This window comes from Diadema setosum, chromosome 11 (assembly GCF_964275005.1).
Source record: "Diadema setosum chromosome 11, eeDiaSeto1, whole genome shotgun sequence".
In the NCBI taxonomy this organism is placed as follows: Eukaryota; Metazoa; Echinodermata; class Echinoidea; order Diadematoida; family Diadematidae; genus Diadema; species Diadema setosum.
This window is the reverse complement of record NC_092695.1, coordinates 5628099-5649575: the sequence shown is the minus strand read 5'-3', so window position 1 is coordinate 5649575 and position 21477 is coordinate 5628099. Positions and strand designations below refer to the sequence as shown.

At 39.4% G+C, this 21477-nt stretch overlaps 1 protein-coding gene across 1 annotated transcript in view; it reads left to right on the top strand.

Annotated features, from left to right (window-relative positions):
• LOC140234970 (alpha-1,3-mannosyl-glycoprotein 4-beta-N-acetylglucosaminyltransferase B-like) overlaps window positions 1–21477 on the top strand; it is a 124469-nt gene that overhangs the window by 27714 nt on the left and 75278 nt on the right. Inside the window, exon 3 of the mRNA XM_072315008.1 lies at window positions 4428–4586. Within this exon, the coding sequence (XP_072171109.1) occupies window positions 4428–4586 (159 nt within the window). The remainder of the gene's footprint in view (window positions 1–4427; window positions 4587–21477) is intronic.

The window sequence follows — 21477 nt, the reverse complement described above, 5'->3', positions numbered from 1 at the left end:
CCATAGCTGTTTGCTGTGCCAGCTGTCACCTTATATCATAGGTGAGCTTCAGAATGCTCACTGAGTTCAAGGATAATGTATGTCTAGCCCCCTATTCCCTCTGATGAGCTTCTCATTTCTGCGATTCCTCTCACTTTACTTTCTGATGCGCGTTTTGGTCTCCCTAACCCACGTTGCAAATCTGAGGCAAGCTATTATCGGATTATCAGAGGTAACTATTGGGGAGAAAGTGCACTATCAGTACTCTCTCTAAAAAAATCAAGTGAAAATATTTACTGTTAAAGGAGTGAATACAAAAAAGAGTGAATTTAGAGTGAAAATGTTCATTTTCATTCATTTTGGAGTGACCTTAGGGATCACTTGAAGATTTAAGAGTGATCCCTGAGGTCACTCTAAAGCGAGTGAAAATGAACATTTTCACTCAATATTCACTCCAATTTCACTCTAAATTCATTCTTTTTTGTATTCACTCCTTTAAGAGTGAGTATTTTCACTAGATTTTTTTTAGAGAGTATGTTACACATTTCATGAGCACATTTCACAAATCGGGACTCAAAAGACAGTTCTGCAAATGGTTGAATTCCCAATAAAGGACCTGAGCAAAGAATTGATCAATAAATTTTATCTCTTTTCAAGTGAAAAGGATTGTCCAAATTGGAAATGTTTGATATCTTATTTCCGTCTCTGGGAGTGATATTTGCACAAGCTGTTGATTTGTCAATATCGATAAACATGCAAAATTAATGAAAATACACAATGCACTGCAGAAATATGTATGCTATATATATAGAACTTATATCTGAGATTTATCTCATAAATGAAACTTGGCTTGTTTACCATAATGCATGTAGGTTATGCAAACATTGTATGATTGATGTTGGAATATAGTCAGAAATATCTCAACTTCAGGATGATGGACATATCACGTCGAGGGTTAGAAGTAATTTCTTTTCTTCCTCCCTTTGTGAAGGAGAATTGTCCTGTGACGTACGTGTGTACCACAAGGCAAGGAGTGAGGATATAATCATAGATTGTGTAGATGTGGTTTGGTAGAGAAGCAGCTGGACTTGGGGGAGATTGTTGGTTCAAATCAAAGCTAGTGGGTATTGTCGATGTGATCATAGTTTAATACAATTAATTGTACCCACGATGCTCAGGATAGTGAGGCTTCTTAAGTGGCTAATTCATTAATGCTTCTTTAATTTGGCCCCACAATTAGCAGGTAAAACTTCCTGTTTATTTCATCTTGGCACATTTTTGCCTTTTTTGATTTAATGTCCTATATTCAACCATTTCCTACAATCTTTCTGTGATATAGTATGTAGATATGCAGTGGAAGTCAGTGTTGCCAATTTAATGATGCCAGGGTGATCATTTCTGCAGCAGAATTCCTCCAGAACTTAATGGATGAAGATAACATTAAAAAAAAAAAAAACCGAAACAAAGATCTAGACTAGAAGCTATGACAATTTGCATGGGGAATCACACAAACGAGCAAAAAAAAAAAAAAAAAAAAAAAAAAAAAAAATTAGATTTCACATGGACATGTACTGCAGAGACTTTGAATAGAATGTGGCAAACGCTAGCATGTGGGATCCACCTTTCCTGATTGATATTATTCCCATACTGTCATGTGTTGCAAGACTGATCATCAAACCTATCCACACTGCATCACGCTGGCATTTTTTGTCTGCTGTTGTTGCTTCCTCGTGGAAGCAGGTGCTGACCTTTGACCTGCGGTCAGAGACTGGTTGGATAACAATCCACCTTTCCCTATTGATATTATTCCCATACCATCATGTGTTGCAAGACAGGTCTTCAAACATATCCACACTGCATCATGCTGGCATTTTGTGTTTGGCATAGTCATTACTTTGTCATGGAAGCAGGTGCTGACCTTTGACCTGCGGTCAGAGACTGGCTGGATAATCGTAGAAATTTCCGCTTTGAACCCCACTTCTTTTTTCCCCCCACTTATAATATATTGAGTTAATTCATATATTGTGTTATTACTTTACCAGCAAAAATTTTCATCTGGTACATTATTTTATAATTTTCCCACAAATAATCAAATTTTAAGAAAATATTTGCTTTACCTCAAACACTGCTGTTGGTCAGATTAGCCTACTGCCTAATGTGCAAACTATTCTATTATCAAAGATATCTTTCTTCAAGTCTATCTTGGTGGCAATTAAAACAAAGGAAAAGATGGCAAGTTCTGGCTAATATGCACCTATAGTGAAGGGACAGCATGTTACTGTGAATCTCTGAGAGTTATGAGTCATATGCAGTAATAAGCTATGCACCTTCACACACATGTACAGAGGACTGAGATTACCAGTACTACATGCTGAAAGAACATGGGTAACATGGAGTAGATGTAAATCCGCTTGTGGAGGCAAGATCGGTGTGGATGGATGAACACTTCCTGCTTTTTAGCAGGAAACGTCAACTTGTGCTACATGTATATATTCTGTCTGGAGAAAACAGAATTAAGAAATGAAGGCCGACCCTGAAATGTGAACCATTTGATGTCATTCTGCACACGAGTATGCCAAGAGAAGTTCAAGTTTCAGGCTGAACTTCAATAATCTTGGCAAATTATCATATTGAATATTCATTTTGAAATTAATATACATTTTGTAAATGATGGGGGGGGGGAGGGGGAGGGGACACAGTAAACAGGGTATAGGTCCTATGTCTCAGGGAAAATCCCGCACCATGGGACTATCCCCTCAAGAAACTGTGATTAACTCAAGGGGACTTCCCGGTTTTTCCCTCGAATCTTGTCGGGTTTGAGGACAGAAATTTGGAAGTGATAGTGACCTTGGGCTCTCAATGGTAATTAAAAGTTCCCTTCTGTATTCTTTATGTGCACATGCGCAAACTCTGATGTCAAATGGCAGGGCGCGCCTCTTCGGCACCATACACAGTCCAAAATGGAGTTGTCCCCACATCTCAGGGACACTCGATGATGTCATGGGCGGTTGGTAGTAAAAAAGATGAGATCTCCTCCCCCCCAGCCCCCCCCCCCCCCCCAACTGTCCTAAGACATGGGATCCAGTCTGAACACAGAAATTCCACCCTTTTCTTTGGAGCTGCGCCCCTCAGAAAATGGTGCTCTTCTTGCCACTTCAGAATCCATTTTAACTGCAGTGTTTTGGTGCATGGTATAATTGTTCTTAAACCCATTGTTAACCTCCCTTGATCTAGTTGGGTCTGTCTGAAGTCCATTAAGGTTTCAGTCACAGTTTATTGCTCTGTGAAATGGAGATGGCCTTTGTGACTACTGATCTCTGTAAAGTGGAGAATCCCAAAGTGAGCAGAGGAGGGGCTGCAGAAGTCCGTTTTAGTGGCTTCCATTGTTAAGTTTGTTTTCTTAGATTATACAATGAGCAAGCAAGTGTGAGCCAAACTTTGACCAGAGCTGCATATCTTTCTGTGAAGGGATGAGGGGTACACCTCAAAGGAAAGGGAAAAGCAAAGTTGAATATCTGTGTACTGCTGTTTGCAGACTTCATTGGAGAAGTGTGTGGCTGGAAGCAAATAACCTGATATTCCTGAGGGTTAATGGTTAGGTCAGTGTCATTATGTGTGTGTGTGTGTGTGTGTGTGTGTTGTGTGTGAGTGGAGGATGTTTTTCATGATGTGTATGTTTGTGTGTGTTTTGTGAGTATAGTGTATTTGTCATTTGTCATTCAGTCCCATGTATAGGAAATGACTGCTGTGAGGCAAGACAGATATTTTGCAAACTTCCAAGATGATTGGGTGCGTGGGTGTTGACATCTCACGTGATGAATATAATATCACCTGCACACCACCAACCCCCTCACTCGCCATGAACTAGAACCCTACCCAGAGCATCAGATAAATTTTCAAGTCAATCACACGCTGTGGTACAAAGTTGAGTGCTGTAATTACAGGTTAGCTTGCATTTATATCGGGGACTTGTTTGGTGTTCCCATGCAAACAGTGACTTGTAGAAAGTGGTAGTGGACATGGAATTGCAAAAGATTTCTGTCCCACTTGATCAGATAGGCTTCATTATACTATCCCAGTTTGCCTAATCACCAGCAAGTACTGTTGTATGACCTGATATGGAAATGAAATGAAATGAAATGAAATGAAACGGAATGAAATGAAATGAAATGAAATGAAATGAAATTAAATTAAATGAAATGAAACGGAATGAAATGAAATGAAATGAAATGAAATGAAACGGAATGAAATGAAATGAAATGAAATGAAATGAAACGGAATGAAACGGAATGAAATGAAATGAAATGAAATGAAATGAAATGAAATGAAATGAAACGGAATGAAATGGAATGAAATGAAATGAAATGAAATGAAATGAAATGAAATGAAATGATTGCTGACTGTTATTCATTAATCCTGTCGCCACTTTTGTCTACTCCTGGCCACAGATGCGTCGGTCGATCCCATCATATCTCAGCTGAATGCAGCGGGCACCAATACCACCAACTTTCTCCATCTTCCGTCCGTCCTGCACTACATGCCTCACCTCCAAAAGAAACCCCACGGGCTCCGCCCCGCCCTCCAGCTCTCGCAGGGCAACACAGGAGGTAAGATGCCACCACAGGCTCTACCCAAGTAGAACTTTTGGAGAGCACTAAATACAATTTTAAAGGCACATGGTGTTTTAGTCAAATGCGTACGCGGGCGCACGGGACAAGTTTCCTATAGAGACCTACGCTATCGACTCCTCTTAAGCACTTATGCTGTGACCCACTTCCCCAAGTCCGAAGAAGTCCGATCCATTGTAGTCAGTGGTCCGATCACATTTCGGCTCATGATTCGGCTAAGGGGGATGACAGCTTTTGCAAACTTCTTTTGTGATGTCATAATAAGAAGCACATGCACGCACCCTGGCATTACTACAGACTGCGCGATGCGCAGAGAAGACAACGAAGGCAACGTTACTTAGCAACACCTACGTACTTTACTCTTGATGACAGCTCATCTTCGGTAATCTTCGTATCAATGCTAACGGTGATCGGCAGTATCATCAACAGAGCCCTCTACACTACCGGGACTTTGCGCCTTTAAAGAATAGAACCTTCACTTCTGAAATTGCTTGAACACTTGTAGGGAAAAAGTAAAACAGAACAGCAGTATCATGTAGAGGAACTGACAAATAAGTCACATAATCTCCCAGACCAGGGTTTCATGGTCAAGTTACCAACCCAGTTATGCTATTGCAGTGAGAAAAAAAAAAAAAAACAACGTACTAGTTATATCACAATCAATGAAATTACCTTTACTTGATAAGACTTTCGCCTGCTGGCTCTGCAGGCTTCTTCAGATCGAGCGTTGTGAGAAGGACTTCCCACGAGCCGACGTAGCTGGCGCACGCCGATCTCGTGCACGTCGGTGCACGTCGGTGCACGTCGGTGCACGTCGGCTCGTGGGAAGTCCTTCTCACAACGCTCGATCTGAAGAAGCCTGCAGAGCCAGCAGGCGAAAGTCTTATCAAGTAAAGGTAATTTCATTGATTGTGATAAAACGAACGCTCATCCAGTTGAATTTCCAATCAGATGAACCTTTTCAGCGAACGTACTAGTTAATCGAAACTTAATGTTTTGTTCCAGAGTTGGAACTGAAGCTTTGTTTACTGCAAAACATGACTACAATGTATCTGCCCAGAGTGATCTATATTATTGGCTGTTAACATTTAAGAAAGGGTGTTAAAACTCCAGTCACATTGTCTGGCTGAGTCAGGTAGATGCTAGCGGTGTCAAGTGATATCACAGATTGGAATATACCATCCCGTACCCTGCTTCAGGGTCCAGAGATTATATGAAGACCATACACTATCATTTAATCTTGGGAAATTTTGATTTCTCTTATCTCATTTGTCAATAAATCATATTTGTAGTGATCAGATCTAACATGTTAATTAATGTTGTAAGGCTTCTCATTTGAATTTTAGAGAATTTTAGTTTTAGTTTTTGTTGTACCGTACAAGAAGTTTTCCTTTCGGGTCTTGCAGCATTGCCTCAGTAAATGTGCATGATGTCACTGCTTGATTCTTTGATTTGATTTGATACACTATTAAAAACAAGCATCAAATGGACCTCACAGCCATTCTGAATTTGAAGCAATTATTTCTAATTTTAGCCCATATCAGTCCATGAACACATTATAAAAGCCAGATTCCCCATTACATTTTTATATATTTATAAAGGAAAATGCAATGTACATCAATGCACAGCATGAAATTTTTGTGAATTTTTCCATAAAATGTCTATCAGAAGATTGGATGCTGTCATACAGGGCACAGATTACCAGTAGCCTAGAGATACACATGATCCTGTGTTGAAGGCATGATGTGTAGCCAGCACATTCACAAAGCTGTATGAAATACAGTGTACAGAAACAGACTGTCCATGACCCGTCTTTATGGCATGATGGCCAGCAGAGTCCTTTCTTATCTCATTAATAGTCCCCCTGTTCAGACGCAAGCCAGTTTATACCAAAACTTGATATTTAGAAATGATACCAACAGGTATTAAGAATCGTTGTATAGCAGACAGACCGTTCAGACGCTAATCTAGACCATTCTGGAAAATGTCATATAGCTGTGCAGTTTCCCACTGCACGTGCTGTTATGGTCCTGAATGACACCTATGGGGTCACCTTTCACACGTACTCCCGCCCAGTTATACCGTTCTATGGTCGTCATACATTCAGACGCATAATGGACATGATGGAATGCTGATTTGTTATTGAGTTCTAGTTCGAAATGATGCTCTGACCATCGTTTCGCTATACGTCATTTCATTATATGTTGTTTCGTTAGTCATCATTCAGACGTATAAATTCATCGTATAGTATAAATTTATTGTATACTGTAAAACACGATATATTCGCAGCATGAATTTTTCGCGAATTGGAGCCGACGGCCTTTTTTGCGGCATGAAATTTTCGCGAACTGCCACTGGCACTCAATGCATATAGTGTAGAAAGGAACTTTCGCGTGCATGTTCATTTCGCGAATCTCCGCGCTCGCGAAATTCGCGAAATTAAAATGCACGCAAACATTCCTCGTTTTACAGTAGTCTATACTGTTTTGGTATTGCTATACTGTTCTAGTATAAATTTCTTGCGTCTGAACACCCTGATAGAACGAATCTTTCTTTCCTTCTTTCAAGCACTGCCCAACAAAGGTCACAAGCCATCAGACAGAAGATACTGGTCACTTCTGACAGTGTAATTGAGATTACAGGAAGAGCTTGTCTTCCAAAGTATCCACCTGATATGAAAGTCACGAAATAAATGACATCAGCGCTGGCCTTCACCTTTGTGTCGTAGTCCATGGGATGGTTTATGCTGTAGGCATCATTCTGTATTTGAAGAAAGACCGCTTTATGTTAAAGCTGACTTCCATTGAAAAGACGAAAGTCAAGCGAAGGGAATAATGGAATTTTGTTCTCAAAATGAGACGAGAACTAGGAGAAGTTAAGCAAGCTTTATGTTTGCATACATGTATCTTTGTGGCTGTTATTTCTATCTCTTGAAAACATGAAATTCCCCTAGAGCCAGAATTCACAGTATTTATGTAGTTTCAATAAAATCTGTGGTTTCAATTTTGCACATGGAGTGAAACAAGCATAAAAAAGCGAGCATCACACATTCATGCATTCATTTACATTGTACATGTAATTAGATTTCTCTTAGCATTTAATAGTGTCATGTCACATGTGCATGAATTTACGAGAGTGAAATTCGAGTAATCCATGGACTTGCTTCAAAGTACCTTTCATGTTTGTCAAGGATGAAGGATTTTATGTGAAGAAGCAAACAAAGAAATTATTTCAAGAAAGAAGACAAAACTAGACAAGACAAAATTAGTCTGTGACGTGACCCCATTTTAATAGGAGACATTACACTTTGGAGACATCTCCGAAACCAACTGGAGACTGGAAAGAGTCTCAAAATAAATCAAACGTGTTCAATTTCTTGCAACTCTGCAGAGACCAAGCTAGTCTCAGAGACGTTGCAAAGATGCCGCGGCAATGTCACAAAGACATCGCGAAGATGTCTCTGCAACTGGTGAGACTTTAGCCGCCACCGTATTGTCACCTTGTCTCCAAGCCAATGAGATTCCCACTTAAGCACCATTTCTCTAATACCTGCATATTGTTATCGCTACTGCAGTTTCATACCAGGATCTTGTGGAGTGCTCGGGGTAGGGTTACCGAAACAGAGGAAATTTGTCCACGTTCGGCACTGTGCAATTTAATCACTGAATCATATTGGAACAAAATATGAGTGTCCTTTATACATCAAGGGCATATTGCTTTTACTGTTTGTAATGAACACAAATCATGAAGCAAGATATTAGACTACTTCAACTAGTAAAGTGGTTTGCAGCTGCCTACAAGTATTCAATAACCTTGCCCATTGCACACTGCCTTCAAACCACCAGCTCATGGTCTTCTGGTTTCTCAGTAGAATAGCTGGCTGAAACTCCCTTCATAACGCTGTACAACTGCGTGTGGGAAGAGATATCCCTTTTATACCGAGTCCATGAGATTGACATGTACTGATTCAACTGCCATTGAACTAGTGGAAGGAAATTTTCTGTTCATCATCAGCAATTACCACTAATAAATTTCCTCGCTTGCAATTAAAGACTGAATGACATGAAACTAATGAAATCTCAAAAAGAGAAAGTCATTTTCGGGAGGCTACCCCAGACTTACCCCAGACTCATCTTGGAAGGTCTATAAATAACGTTTTGTCAAACTTTGCTTTAAGTTGCATTTGAGACTGCTCAGGATATATTTCATACATCATTCATCTTGACGAACGGAAAAGTAGAAAAGAATGTTCTAGCCATGTACAAGTACGGAAGCTACCTTCTGATTGAAGGCCTACTGCTAAGATCTTTGAATAAACAACGACAAACAAACAAACGAAAAATGAAACACAAGAAACAAGGAGTATTCAATAGATACAAAACTACAATGTAAAATACAATTTATGTTACAGGGTTTGCACTCAAATATCTTCTTTTTTTTTTTTTTTGGTAATCTCATTTGGTATCATCAATAATGATGTATAGCAGCCCAAATCAGTTTTCCTGAGAACTTAATGTCACTGTGACAAGATTAATTTCATGTGATCAGTCAGCAGGATAAAGAAGAGAACAGCTGTACTGCTGAAGTTTCATGAGCTTTTATGATGATGTATCATAGATAAATTGTATGGTGCATTGTAATTATGTCAGACAAGGTACAGGGTAATTTAAAGATAATATAAAGTTTTGGTATTACCTCAAAAGTTTCCCTGAATTTCCTTGTCTTAGTTTGTGTTTCAGGTTAAAGTACCTTTCATATAACTAACACTGTGAGACTTACTCGCCCCAAAGTGCCTCATGTCTTAGTAATCATGCAATAATGGTTTCGTATCAGAGCCGCCGTACGGCGGCGAGGTAGTACACGTATTGTACGAAACCATTATTGCATGATAACTGCGACCAGCAGCGTGTGGCCCCATATGCATACTAAGTAGCTAACTGCGACCAGCAGCCCCATACGCATAGCTAAATGGGGCTTCGCATTGTAGCTTACAGGATCATGACAGATTTAGTATCGCGGGTAAATATCAACTTAAAATCCAAAAAATTCTTCAATTTGAAGACTTACCAGTTAAGTTGAAGTATTGAAAACAGGCTTCGGGCAACGTTTGGTTTTGCCAATAGTCCCTTTCTGTTCGAATTGATGACTGAATGTGACTCGGTCGAGAGGACCTTGGGAGAGCTACACTGAATTGACGGCCAGCGCATGCGCACACAAACATCTTATCCGTTCATGGATTTGAAATTTGTTCGCACGTGATGTGTGCGTATTCGCTGGCCGTAGTAATCAGTGTATGTAGCTCTCCCAAGGTCCTCTCGACAGAGTCACATTCAGTCATCAATTCGAACAGAAAGGGACTATTGGCAGAACCAAACATTGCCCGAAGCCTGTTTTCAAGACTTCAACTTAATTGGTAAGTCTTCAAATTGAAGAATTTTTTAGATTTTAAGTTGATATTTACCCGCGATACTAAATCTGTCATGATCCTGAATGCTACAATGCGAAGCCCTATTACGCTATGCGTATGGGGCTGCTGGTCGCAGTTAATTGCATGATTACTAAGAAATGAGAGCACTTTGGAGCGAGTAAGTCTCACAGTGTTGGTTATATGAAAGGTACTTTAACCTGAAACACGGAAATTCAGGGAAACTTTTGAGGTACCAAAACTTTTTATTATCTTTAATGTTGCAGTCACATTTGGAAATTTCAGCTTGTTTGATGATTTGTTGAGTCCGTCGATTACACGTACAGACAAGTAGACAGATACCCTCACGCTCCAAGGTGCAGTGACACGCACTCACATGCTGCTTTTGCAATGCAGTTAAACAGTCCCACATGTTCAGCCTTATGTTGGATCTTTTAAGAATGTGGAGAACTGCCGGGTTCCTGCAATTTGAGGCTTCCTCTGTTTCACCAGTGATAAACTTGACCCCGCAGAGCAGAGCAGAGCTTCCTTTGTGTGGCGTTGACCTCAGGTCATTGTGAGCAAAGTCTAAAAGAGACTGGCATGCAGCGCCTGTTCCTCCCAGTGCTTAAACCTGTCAGAATAATGTAGTAATGTAATCATCCCTTACGTGGGCTGAATTTTACAGTTGGTGTTGCTCATATGTCTTCTATCATTTGCAACAAGGATCCTTCCTGTTGCAGCGCAGCTGATATTGACTAGCTATGTAACGTCCGGTACTGTAGCGAAATGGGACTCTCCTTGCAGTGAATATGGAAATAAGAACTTACATTGATTGCTTTGGTGTGACATTTGTTCATGTATACTGAATTGATTGTACAGTACATGTAACAGTTTGAGTTTTATCGATTGTATCGTGTGAATGTGACATGTGTATGATTTGCTGTTTCTACTGCCAATGATATATTACCTATTTGATTGGATTTTGGTAACTTTTTTTAATAATGAGAATGTACAAGGCTCCCCTCCCCCCCCCAAAAAAAAAACAACAACAACAACAAGAACAACACACACACACACACCACCAAAAAACAAAAACAAAACAAAACAAAACAAAAACAAAAACATCTGCTGGCTTTTACAATGTAAATGACCATGGAAGATGGAAGAAGAAAACTGTCTGTTTTGGCTCTCTTCCTTGTGAAAAAAAAAAGATGGAAGATTGAGTTGTTGTTTTTTCCTGACAAATGTGCAAGTAAGGACATTCCTTCATCTGATTCTCAAGTGTAAATGTGCTTGGCGTGCTCTAATGTCATTGAGTGAGCTGTAATGCTGTTAGTGCTGCAGCAAATCTGAGTCATATGCAAATTTATTCCATCCGTTCCTGGTACGCCCTGAAGTGCCAGCAGCAATGTTTTCATCCGGCCTGAGTGAATATGTGCATATTAATGAGCTTCCTTTCATGTAGTGTGGTCATTCCTGTTGTAACGACTCTGGCACCACTTGTGTGTGGATCAGTTCCGTCTTCATCCGTGTAGTCATTAATAGCGGAGGAAGAATTGATGAATTCACGCGGTAGAAGCGAGGAGATGTATGGTAACGAAACATGCAGAGGCTACAATTGTAGGCAATGTGAATCTGGACTGCTCATTGTTTTTAATAGCATGCGTCTCATCTACAACACAATTCACCATTGAAAGATAGCCCATTGTAATACTATGCAGTAATGTGATTGTAGAATTTGAAGTCTTGAATAAGTAGTTTAACTATTGTATGCACATTGTATTGATTGAGTTAAAATTCAGATATCATTCCTGCAAATCGAATAAACCCTCTCTTCTTATTTTTGGGTTTGGTTTTTTTTTTTTTTGTAGTTTATAATAAATGACATACAGTGTATTTAACCAGGGTTCAAAATTGGCGATGGTCCGCTGGCCATTGGCCACCCAAAATCACGTCGGACTAGCTAAAAATCATAAAATTCTGTAGTAACTAGTCCGTTTGGCTAGCCAAAATATTGCTTCAGTGTCAAAATTGATTCTAAGTAGTCCGCCTGGCTAGTTAAAAAAAAAGTTAAGTGCGACCCCTGTAACCCTTTTTAGTTAGCACAGTTTGGGCCATAACTCTAACCCAGTTATCTTTAATATAATGTGTGTTTATATGGCTCACAGAGGGTTTATGTTAATCATAAATCTATCATTTGAACTGACAAAACCATTGTCAATGTCATGTACAGTAGCCTATTCAAAGTTTTGCGCGTAAATGCAAAATTTGGACATGGAATTTTAGTGGACGCAAAAACCTTCTACTGATATGTTCAAAGAGCTGGTCTTGTATCGTCTTCGTTTGTTGAGAATGTTACTTGAAGACTGTTTGATTGATGATAATCTTGTGTGAATTATCCTTCCCATACACTGATAGTTCCTTCCTGGAAGTTTTTGCTGATGGTAATGACATAAAAATCCATGTCATCTAATTTCCTCACTCTATTTCACAGACAGTGAATCTATTGGAAAATGATTGCAAAGCCAGAAAGTGTGTCAAAACCTGATTCTGAATGTATGTATATCACAGTACATGCATTGATGAAAAATGCAAGGGGCTACATTTGTGTATGTGTGTGTGTGTGTGTATGTGCATGTGTGTGTGTTGGGGGGGGGGTTCAATTCAGCTGTATTAACCTCATTAGTCTTTTGAGTATGTTTTCAGGAAGAGTGATGTTGGTGAGCGGGCCTATTGTGTATGATCTGGAATGATTGATTTGTCAGATGTTGCGTCGTCAGTGTACTGACTTGCTACAGCTGTAGGACGCTTTACAAATGTATGTGACTCACTTGTCCAATTTGTACATTGAAAGATATAGGCAACACTTGATTGTCTTGTGTTTGTCCCTACAGGCTGAGAAAAATGTGAATTAATAAAAAAGGCCTATTTGATATCATTGTAGAACCATCTAAATTTCACAACTTGCATCTTGTTGGCCAACACAGGGTTATAACTTGAGTGCTGCTTTGATATTTAAGAAAAATGTAAATGCTCAAAATTTTGTAAAAAGCATGCACAGATTGATGCTTTAATATACAACATGTACGATGGAGGTACAAACATCACAACACACACAGGAAGAATTTGTATGAAACTTGTGTATAACCCAGCTGAATTTGTACCCACAAATCTCTTTGGGGATTGCCACTGGCTGTGACTATAAAAGTGATGATGTCACAGTCTTGTGTTGTAGCTTTTAGCTTGGATTGAAACCAGGTGCAAACATTGTACAATGTAGTTAGCGACATGCAAGGTGAGGTTGTTCAGAACCAGTTCCCATGGCGATGATTGGCTGTGACATCACACTTTGGTGCTCTATAATGATTTAGTTAAGACAGCATCATCTGACTCTCAATCTCTGCGCTTAGGATATGCCCTTCTCAAACAAAAAAGTAAGGAACTTTATGAATGGTCCTATTGTGAAAGTCCTATTGTGTGGTCCTATTGGACCAGGAATTATAATCAATAAGTAAATAGATTTCGTTTGGAAAAACAAAGGAAAACATGTTAACTGAAAGTATTGATATTGTTGTTTTTGTTTGTTTGTTTGTTTGTTGTTGTTGTTTTTTTTTTTTTTGGGGGGGGGGGTTATGCACAGCTAGCAGTGCCAGCAAATATGTGGAATTTGATGTCACAGTGTACAGTAGAAGAAATATTAAAACATCAATTTGACCTTCAGAGCATGAGATGATTATAAACAGGGATTTCTCAATTGCTCTCATACAATTAATGTTTTCCTCCCAAACTATACTGCTCAATTGAGAAGGGCCCTGCTCCCCCCCCCCCCACCCCTATTCCTTTGTTGGCAGGTCAAATAGAAAATGAAAAAAAAACAAACACACACACACTTACAAGAAACAAAATAAATCGCAAACCCATTATTCTCCAAGGGTGACGTCCTTAGATTATTCCCATGAAAAAAAAAGGGGGGGGGGGGTAACGTCCCATGAAAAAAAAGGGGGGTAACGTACCAGTGACCCTAACCCCCTCCCCCCCCCCCTGAAAAAGTGTGTGTGTGGGGGGGGGGGCTCTTGAGTACCATCTTTCATCTTTGATGTTTGTGGTGAAGTTTGCCCAGTCATTGTACATTGTTATACAGAGAGAAACCATAAGAAGCAAGGTCTGTTATGAAAGGGATGTGTGTGTTTTTCTTTATTGAGTCAAAAGACAATGTACAACTCTGGTGCACATCATTGGGGACATGTCCAGTACACAAGAGGGAATATCATTAGAAACTCTGCATTGTAAATGATCTACAAAAGACTTTGCCATCAAGCCTTGAGAATTTAACTGAACTATTGTTACTCAGATCTTTCAAGCACACTCCGTAACTCCTGCGATGGATGCGTGACTACTATCAATTCTATCCTACATTAAATGAAGATATCAGCTAGGAGAGTGGATGCATACATGTAGTTTGCATGTGCACCACCATAGTAGAATATGCTGTAACTTCCTTACCCAAATTAGCACCAACTTCACAAGACACCCGTCAAATCAAATTGAAAGGGTGCAGGTCTTCTTAATCAGACATTGACATTTTCCAGTTAACTTCCGCCCTCAGATTTAATTTGATTGTAATACACTGAGGAGAGGGCATGTGCCCGTGAATCTTCAAGGAAGATGAGGTGAAAGGGGCGAGGTAGTCCATCATGCGTTTGTTAATACTGGAAGATGTTGACGCGAATCGCTGTTACAACATCACCAGGGCTGTTCACACTGGCAGGTGGTAGAGCACAACAATAGAAAAATCATGACATTTTGAATGAAAGTTGCCAGGCAACTGTACCTAACACTCCCAGAAACACCACCACCACCACAATTTTAATATATAAAAAGAAAAAAAAATAATGAAAAAGATAAATAGATATGCAGATGGGAGTGCTTTTTCTCTGGATTCACATAAACTATATTTTGCTGTGACACTTTGCAATAACATTTAGAATGCCAACTGCAGAAAAATTTTGGATGTTTGTTGCATGATGTCAGTCAATAGGCCTACAGTCAAACTCGGATACCTCGAATTCGTCGGGACTGAAGAAAATGGTTTGACGTACGCGAATTTCGAGGTACGCGTACGTCGAATTTTCTTCGACTTATCCGATGTTTATCGATGTTCAACGTTTATCGATGTTCAACATGGTGTCTGTTATATTGCCTATTGATTGTTTGCATGCTTGTCAATTTGAATTGAATCAACTTTCATATGAATGAATGGAGTGAAAATCGGAAATGAAATAAAAATTTCAGAAATAAAGATTTTGGTGGCCCGATCGCGCCACCAAAAAAAAAAAAAGTCGGATGTTTGCCTTTACTTTTCAAAATGAACAGCGGTAAAAATCGGCTACGTAAGATGCTAAAATAAATGTCAGAGTTTTGCGTTTAATTGTGGAAATGAATGACGGTAATATTCGACTCGGTATGATACTAAAATAAATGTCGGATGTTTGCTCATACTTTTGGAAATGAATAGCGATAAGACTCAGCTCCGTATGGTGCTAAAACTAATGTTAGATATTTGATTTTGCGTTCGGAAATGAATAAGGATAACATTCGGCTCCGGAAGACGCTGAAATAAATGTCGAATTTTTGCTATGATGTTCGGAAATGAAAAACAATAACATTCAACTCCGTACGATGGTTAAATAAATGTCGGATGTTTCCTTATACTTTTGAAAGTAAATAGCAATAGCATTCGGCTCCGGAAGATGCTAAAATAAATGTCAGATGATCGTTTTTATGTTCGGAAGAAAATAGCAGTAATATTCTGCTCCATCATGTCCATATGATGCTAAAATAACTGTCTGATGTTTGCTTTTAAATTTCAAAATGAATAACAGTAACATTCAGCTGCGTTTAATGGTAAAATCAATGTTTGATGTTTGCTTTGACGTTCGGAAAAGAGTAACAATAATATTCAACTCCTGACAATGATGAAATAAATGCTGGATGTTTGCTTTTTATGTTCGAAAGTAAATTGCAATAACATTTAGCTCCGGAAGATGCTAAAATAAATGTTGAATGTTTGCTTTGATGTTCTGAAGTGAATAACAATAATATTCAACTCCGTACGCTGATGAAATAAATGCCGGATGTGTGCTTTTACGTTCGAAAGTAAATGTCAATAGCATTCAGCTCCAGAAGATGCTAAAATACATGTCGAATGATTGCTTTTACGTTTGGCATGTTTGGAAGTGAACAGCAGTAACGTTCTGCCCCATATGATGATAAAAAAAAATATTGGATATTTGCTACGGTACATTTCAAAATAAATATCAGTAACATTCAGCTATATGTTTCATAGTCCAAAATGTCTGATATCTGCCTTGACGTTCAAAAATGAAAAACTGTAACATTCGGCTCCGTGCGATGATAAAATAATTGTCAGATGAGTCATTTCACTTTCGGAAGTGGACAGCAGTAACATTCGGCTCCGTTCGATAATGAAATAAATGTCGGATGTTTGAAATGAATAACGGTAATATTCTGCTCCGTACGATGCAAAAATAAATAACAGATTGTTGCTTTAACATTTGGAAATGATTAATGATTAATGGTATTAATCCGCTCAGTTAGATGCTAAAACAAATAGCGGATGTTTGCTTTCACGTTTGGAAATGGATTAGGATAGTATTCAGCTCCGTAAGATTCTAAAATGAATGTCGGTTGTTTGCTTTTACATTTAAAAATGAATAACGGTATCTTTCGGCTTTTTACAATGCTAAAACAAATGTCGGATGCTAACAAATGTCAGCAAATGCTCCCATTTTCTCATTTCAAACATAAGTTTTGACCTCAATATATGGGCATCAACTTTTATAATAATATCTACGCCTATTTGTCAAATCTTTAAACACAGAGTAAGATGATTGAATTTTCTATTCATTTGTTTTAGACATGGACATCTGTATCACTTCAATAATGCTTAATATTAATTTGTCTATGTTTAGTAGGACCGATTTAGTTTTTCTAATGTTTTTCCTGATTTTTTTTTTTGTCACCAGATTTTACTTTCGACCACCAGAAAATAAAAATCAATGATATTGGTGGCCCGATAAAACTTAGTGTGGAGCCCTGTGTATTCTATTCTTCATTGTGATCGGCCTATACGTCCAGATTTTCATGATCGCATTGCTGGGAAAAAAAAAAAGTTTCAGTGCTTGCGTTCTCGGGGAAGTAACTTCGTGACAGGCAAAAAAAAAATAGTTTAAAAAAGGCACTACGCGGTAGATTGATGTTTTGACAGTGGAGCGTGATTAATGGCAAAGATATAACTGTCAACGTAAGCAGGTGCGCCCCGACGGTTGAGAAATCTACGCGCACGGTATGACCATGGAGCTACGATAGCTCCATGGTATGACTGTCTCGATCAAAAATCAAAACACAGTGGTTAAAGAAAAGCAAATGATGGGGCAGCGCGTAGCGCTATCGTAAAGCACTCCATTGGCACGGGTGCTATGTGCATACCATGTACGTGTGTTGGTAGGTGTTTGTGATTTTCCTTGTCAGCTGTGTATCGGGTATTTCTTCTTGGGCACGCGATTGTTCTGGTCTCGAAATATTTACAATCGAGTGTGAAAACATGTGACATGTCTTCGCTGTCCACGCGCGCTTAATCGGAGATGCTGAGTGATGTTTACAATTTCGATTCGAGCAACATGCTGGGAAAAACAATAAGTTGATTAAGATCGGGACATTAAATTTCCCTTCGAGGTAACCGAACTTCGAGTTATCTTTTTCAAGCTACGCGAATTTTAATACACGGAAACTCCATAGGAACAATCGGGACTTTCATTTTGCCCCCGAGGTAAGTGATATTCGGCTTATCCGACGTCGAGGTATCCGAGTTTGACTGTATTTGGATTCCTCCTTTCAGCCATATGCAAGATGTGCTGCAATCTGCTCAGGCTTTTATTACTATGTCATATCTGTTGCATTCAGTAGACTCCTGTGCAATGTGCACACGCTCATTTTACAGTGCCACATACACTTCAATTTTCTGCATTATTATTAATTATCATTTGTTGGAGTATGACTGAATGGTAAGCTCAAGCTATGGGAGGCAGCAGTATTCAGTGTCTGTGCAATGACCCTGCAAGAATCACATGCCAGGACAGGAAATAGAAATTTGAACGCTGTAAAAGGGCACTTCAGGAGACTTTCACTTTCTCATAGTCCGGGAAAGGGAGCAAAAAGAATTCAACGCCCAAGAAAAATATTTGATCCCTGCTCTTGAGAACCCTTTGTATTATCCTAAAGGTATCATCAGTGCGAAAATATGCGACAATGAAACTTGTCTCATATAATACACGTCACACTTTTCTGTCACATGTGAGTCATGCACACACACTGTCGGGTGCACCAGAGAAGCTCGTTCAAAGTCGCTTCAAATCTAGAACTTGGCATTCATGGGACCTCATCATTCCTAATCCTCTGACTTCCTGACCTAATGCTGCCTGGCTGGTATTTCTATTGAGCCTCTGGTATGCAGGGCTGGTTGCATGTGAAACAAAAAGGAAACTGTTGGTTGCTACATAACTTTTTCTTTTTACTGCTTGCCCCGGTCGGGCAAGCAGATTTTCAAATCGTTGCAGGGACAGTTGCCCAAAAAGAAAGTCAAAAAAATAAGAAGATGATTAAAAAAGTCACTTCTAGTCAAGGGCTTAATGAGACACAATCATTTGAATTAACAGCACACATTGATTCACGCGCTTCGTGAGTGTCATGATGTCATGGCGATAATGAACTATTTAGTATGTGTGTGTGTCCACACAGTGTCTACACGCATGAATTATCAGTTGTGATATCGCATTGCAAAAATGGATTTCCGAGTGTGTGTGAGTGCAGCTACTGTGACTGCAGAGCCAGAAGGAAAACCTTTGTTTTTGTTTTTGTTTTTGTTTTTTTTAAAGCCTTACTGTTGAAGTAAAGACAATAGGATGCTGTACCATAAAACACCTGGTGCTCTCCTTCTAGGGGAATACTGTGTTGTCATGACAAATGATCTCAACAGCATGCACGTAGAATATGCATAGATACGTTTGTACAAGTGTACATGCATGTGTTTGTGCAGGGAAGGCTGTATGTGTGCGAGGGATGAAATTCCAATAAAGAATATGAAAACCAAAATACATAGATGTGTGGTTGTATGTTTGCGTGTGTCTTGATATTAAACTTCAGTGTCTTGAAATGCATCTTTATTCACATGCGTGCATGCATTTGCAGTAAATATTCGTTCTCAAGTAAATATGTGCATAGTGTAATAGAGAGATAGAGCAGAGATGAAAATGTACTATTCATGATATATTATCATTTTCTTTTTACAAGTAGTAGCTCTGCGATTCATGAGTATCGTGATAAATTCAGAAATACAGGTGTATACATTATTGTTGTTTTGACAACTAAGCCATCAATCTCTGCACAATTTGTCATCATACTGTATACGCTGAATATTTCGCAAGGTTTTTATTTTTGTGAATTTTCGTGAATGCAGCCATGACGTCGAAATTAAAGACACGCGAAAATATTAACTCTGATCCCGATGTGGATGTGACGTACGCGTGTACATTTCTCCATTCAGTACAGGACTCCACAATCGGGAATTTAAGCACTCGCGAAATCGTTGGGAATTCCTGATCCGTGAAAATTTAGACTTGCGAAATATATGGCGTATATGAAAATGAAAGTGCCGTCTTTTGAAATAACTTCGGAATGCCTTGTGTATGCATCAGTTGTTGCTATGTTAGGTAAATTAGGCCTATGTCAACATTATCATGGATAACCTGTTGTGGAAATGCGCATTAGAATAAAGTGCGTAATGAATTGGGGGGGGGGGATACCACAGTGACAGCTCTGATCGCCAGAGGAGTTTGCTCTCCCATAGGGACTTTTCGATTTCATGTCCTGGACATGGAAGGCGAGGTCATGACATCGTTTTGAGGAACTGCGCATGCTCCAGATTCTCCAGCATGTCGAGAACCTGTCTTCTAAGGATTTCACGTCCTCCTAGATTCAGAATGGAAATGACGTCACCGCCGTACGCACCAATTGCCGGCCCGCAGGAGGGAATGCAGCCATGACGTCGTAACAGTACGTTGTGAATGACGAGCACTGAAAATCAAAATGGATGATAACACCGCGGACGTAACGAGTAGACTACAGCAATTTGGAACTGCTCTAGTATGAGGACGACATCCTCATCCACACAATCGAAAAGTCCCTAATGTGAGAAAAATGCACGCTTGTAAATATTACACGGAGGGGCACAGGTTAGGGTGACTAAGGAGAAGGCATCCGTAATCACCTGATCACCTCTGCAATGGATCTAGGGCTGCCTGTGTTTCTATCACTATAATGACCATCGGTATTAAGGATTGACCCCCCAGCCCCTCGTCTGTTGAACAGAGATGATTTCGTGACTCACTGCAATAATCCACCCCCTCTCTTCACCGGCTTAAAGTTCATACGGATATTGAGAGGATATTGCCTGATGTAATGCGGGCTGGCCAAGTTTTAGCAGCGAGCCATACTTACCCAGCTCATCAAGGGGAAGTCGTGAGGGAAAGAGAATTGAATTCCCCAGGTTTTAATCTGAGTTTTACCTCCTTGAGAACTACCCAGTTGATTGCTTGTGTGAGTTCGGGGGCCGGGAAGGGGGGGGGGGGGAGTAATATCTAGTTGCATTGAAAATAAAAACCTTTTAATTGGCCCAGTCACACCGGAAATAAACACTTTTTGAAAATCTCCATTTGGAATGCAATGCGAAAACTTCTTTGATATTCTTGTCTGTAGACGCACACAGGAACAATGGTTAACTCATGATGCACATCGCAATGCGAAAATCAGTCCTGTTTGATTCTTTTTTTTTTTTTTTACAAACAGTTCCATACACCTGTTTTTATGAAGTACATTTTAATTACTTTAAATACTGAGTATCCACATTACAGGGATTAATTGTTGCTGTGTTAGCAAGCCTTAGGAATGCTTCGTGGTGGTTAACAAGTGCACATATGGTGAAGGATGATTAAATTATCTTTTATTTGCATCAACACGTCCTTTCCTCGTATGAAAAGGCTTGTTACTTGTAGACTAGAATGTCAGATTGGTATCATATGCCAGTAAATGATCAATAAATTTGAAGTTAGATTTCAGTCTTATCTTCAGATCTGTACCCTTCTATGCCTTTCAGCTGGGGACTCACTGTATGTTCAAAATACAGAACCTTTTTATAATTTATCATATCTCTTATATTCAGACTGGCCTGTGAGAATTTATTTCTACAGTTCCTTTACTTTCAAATTCTCTTTGGTTTGATATTTGCAAGCAGACTGGTGACGAGTCCAACCCAGTAGATGCAAGAATAGATAAATTGTGGAAGACTGTGGTACTGATTCTTCTGGACTATATTCAAGTATTTGGCAG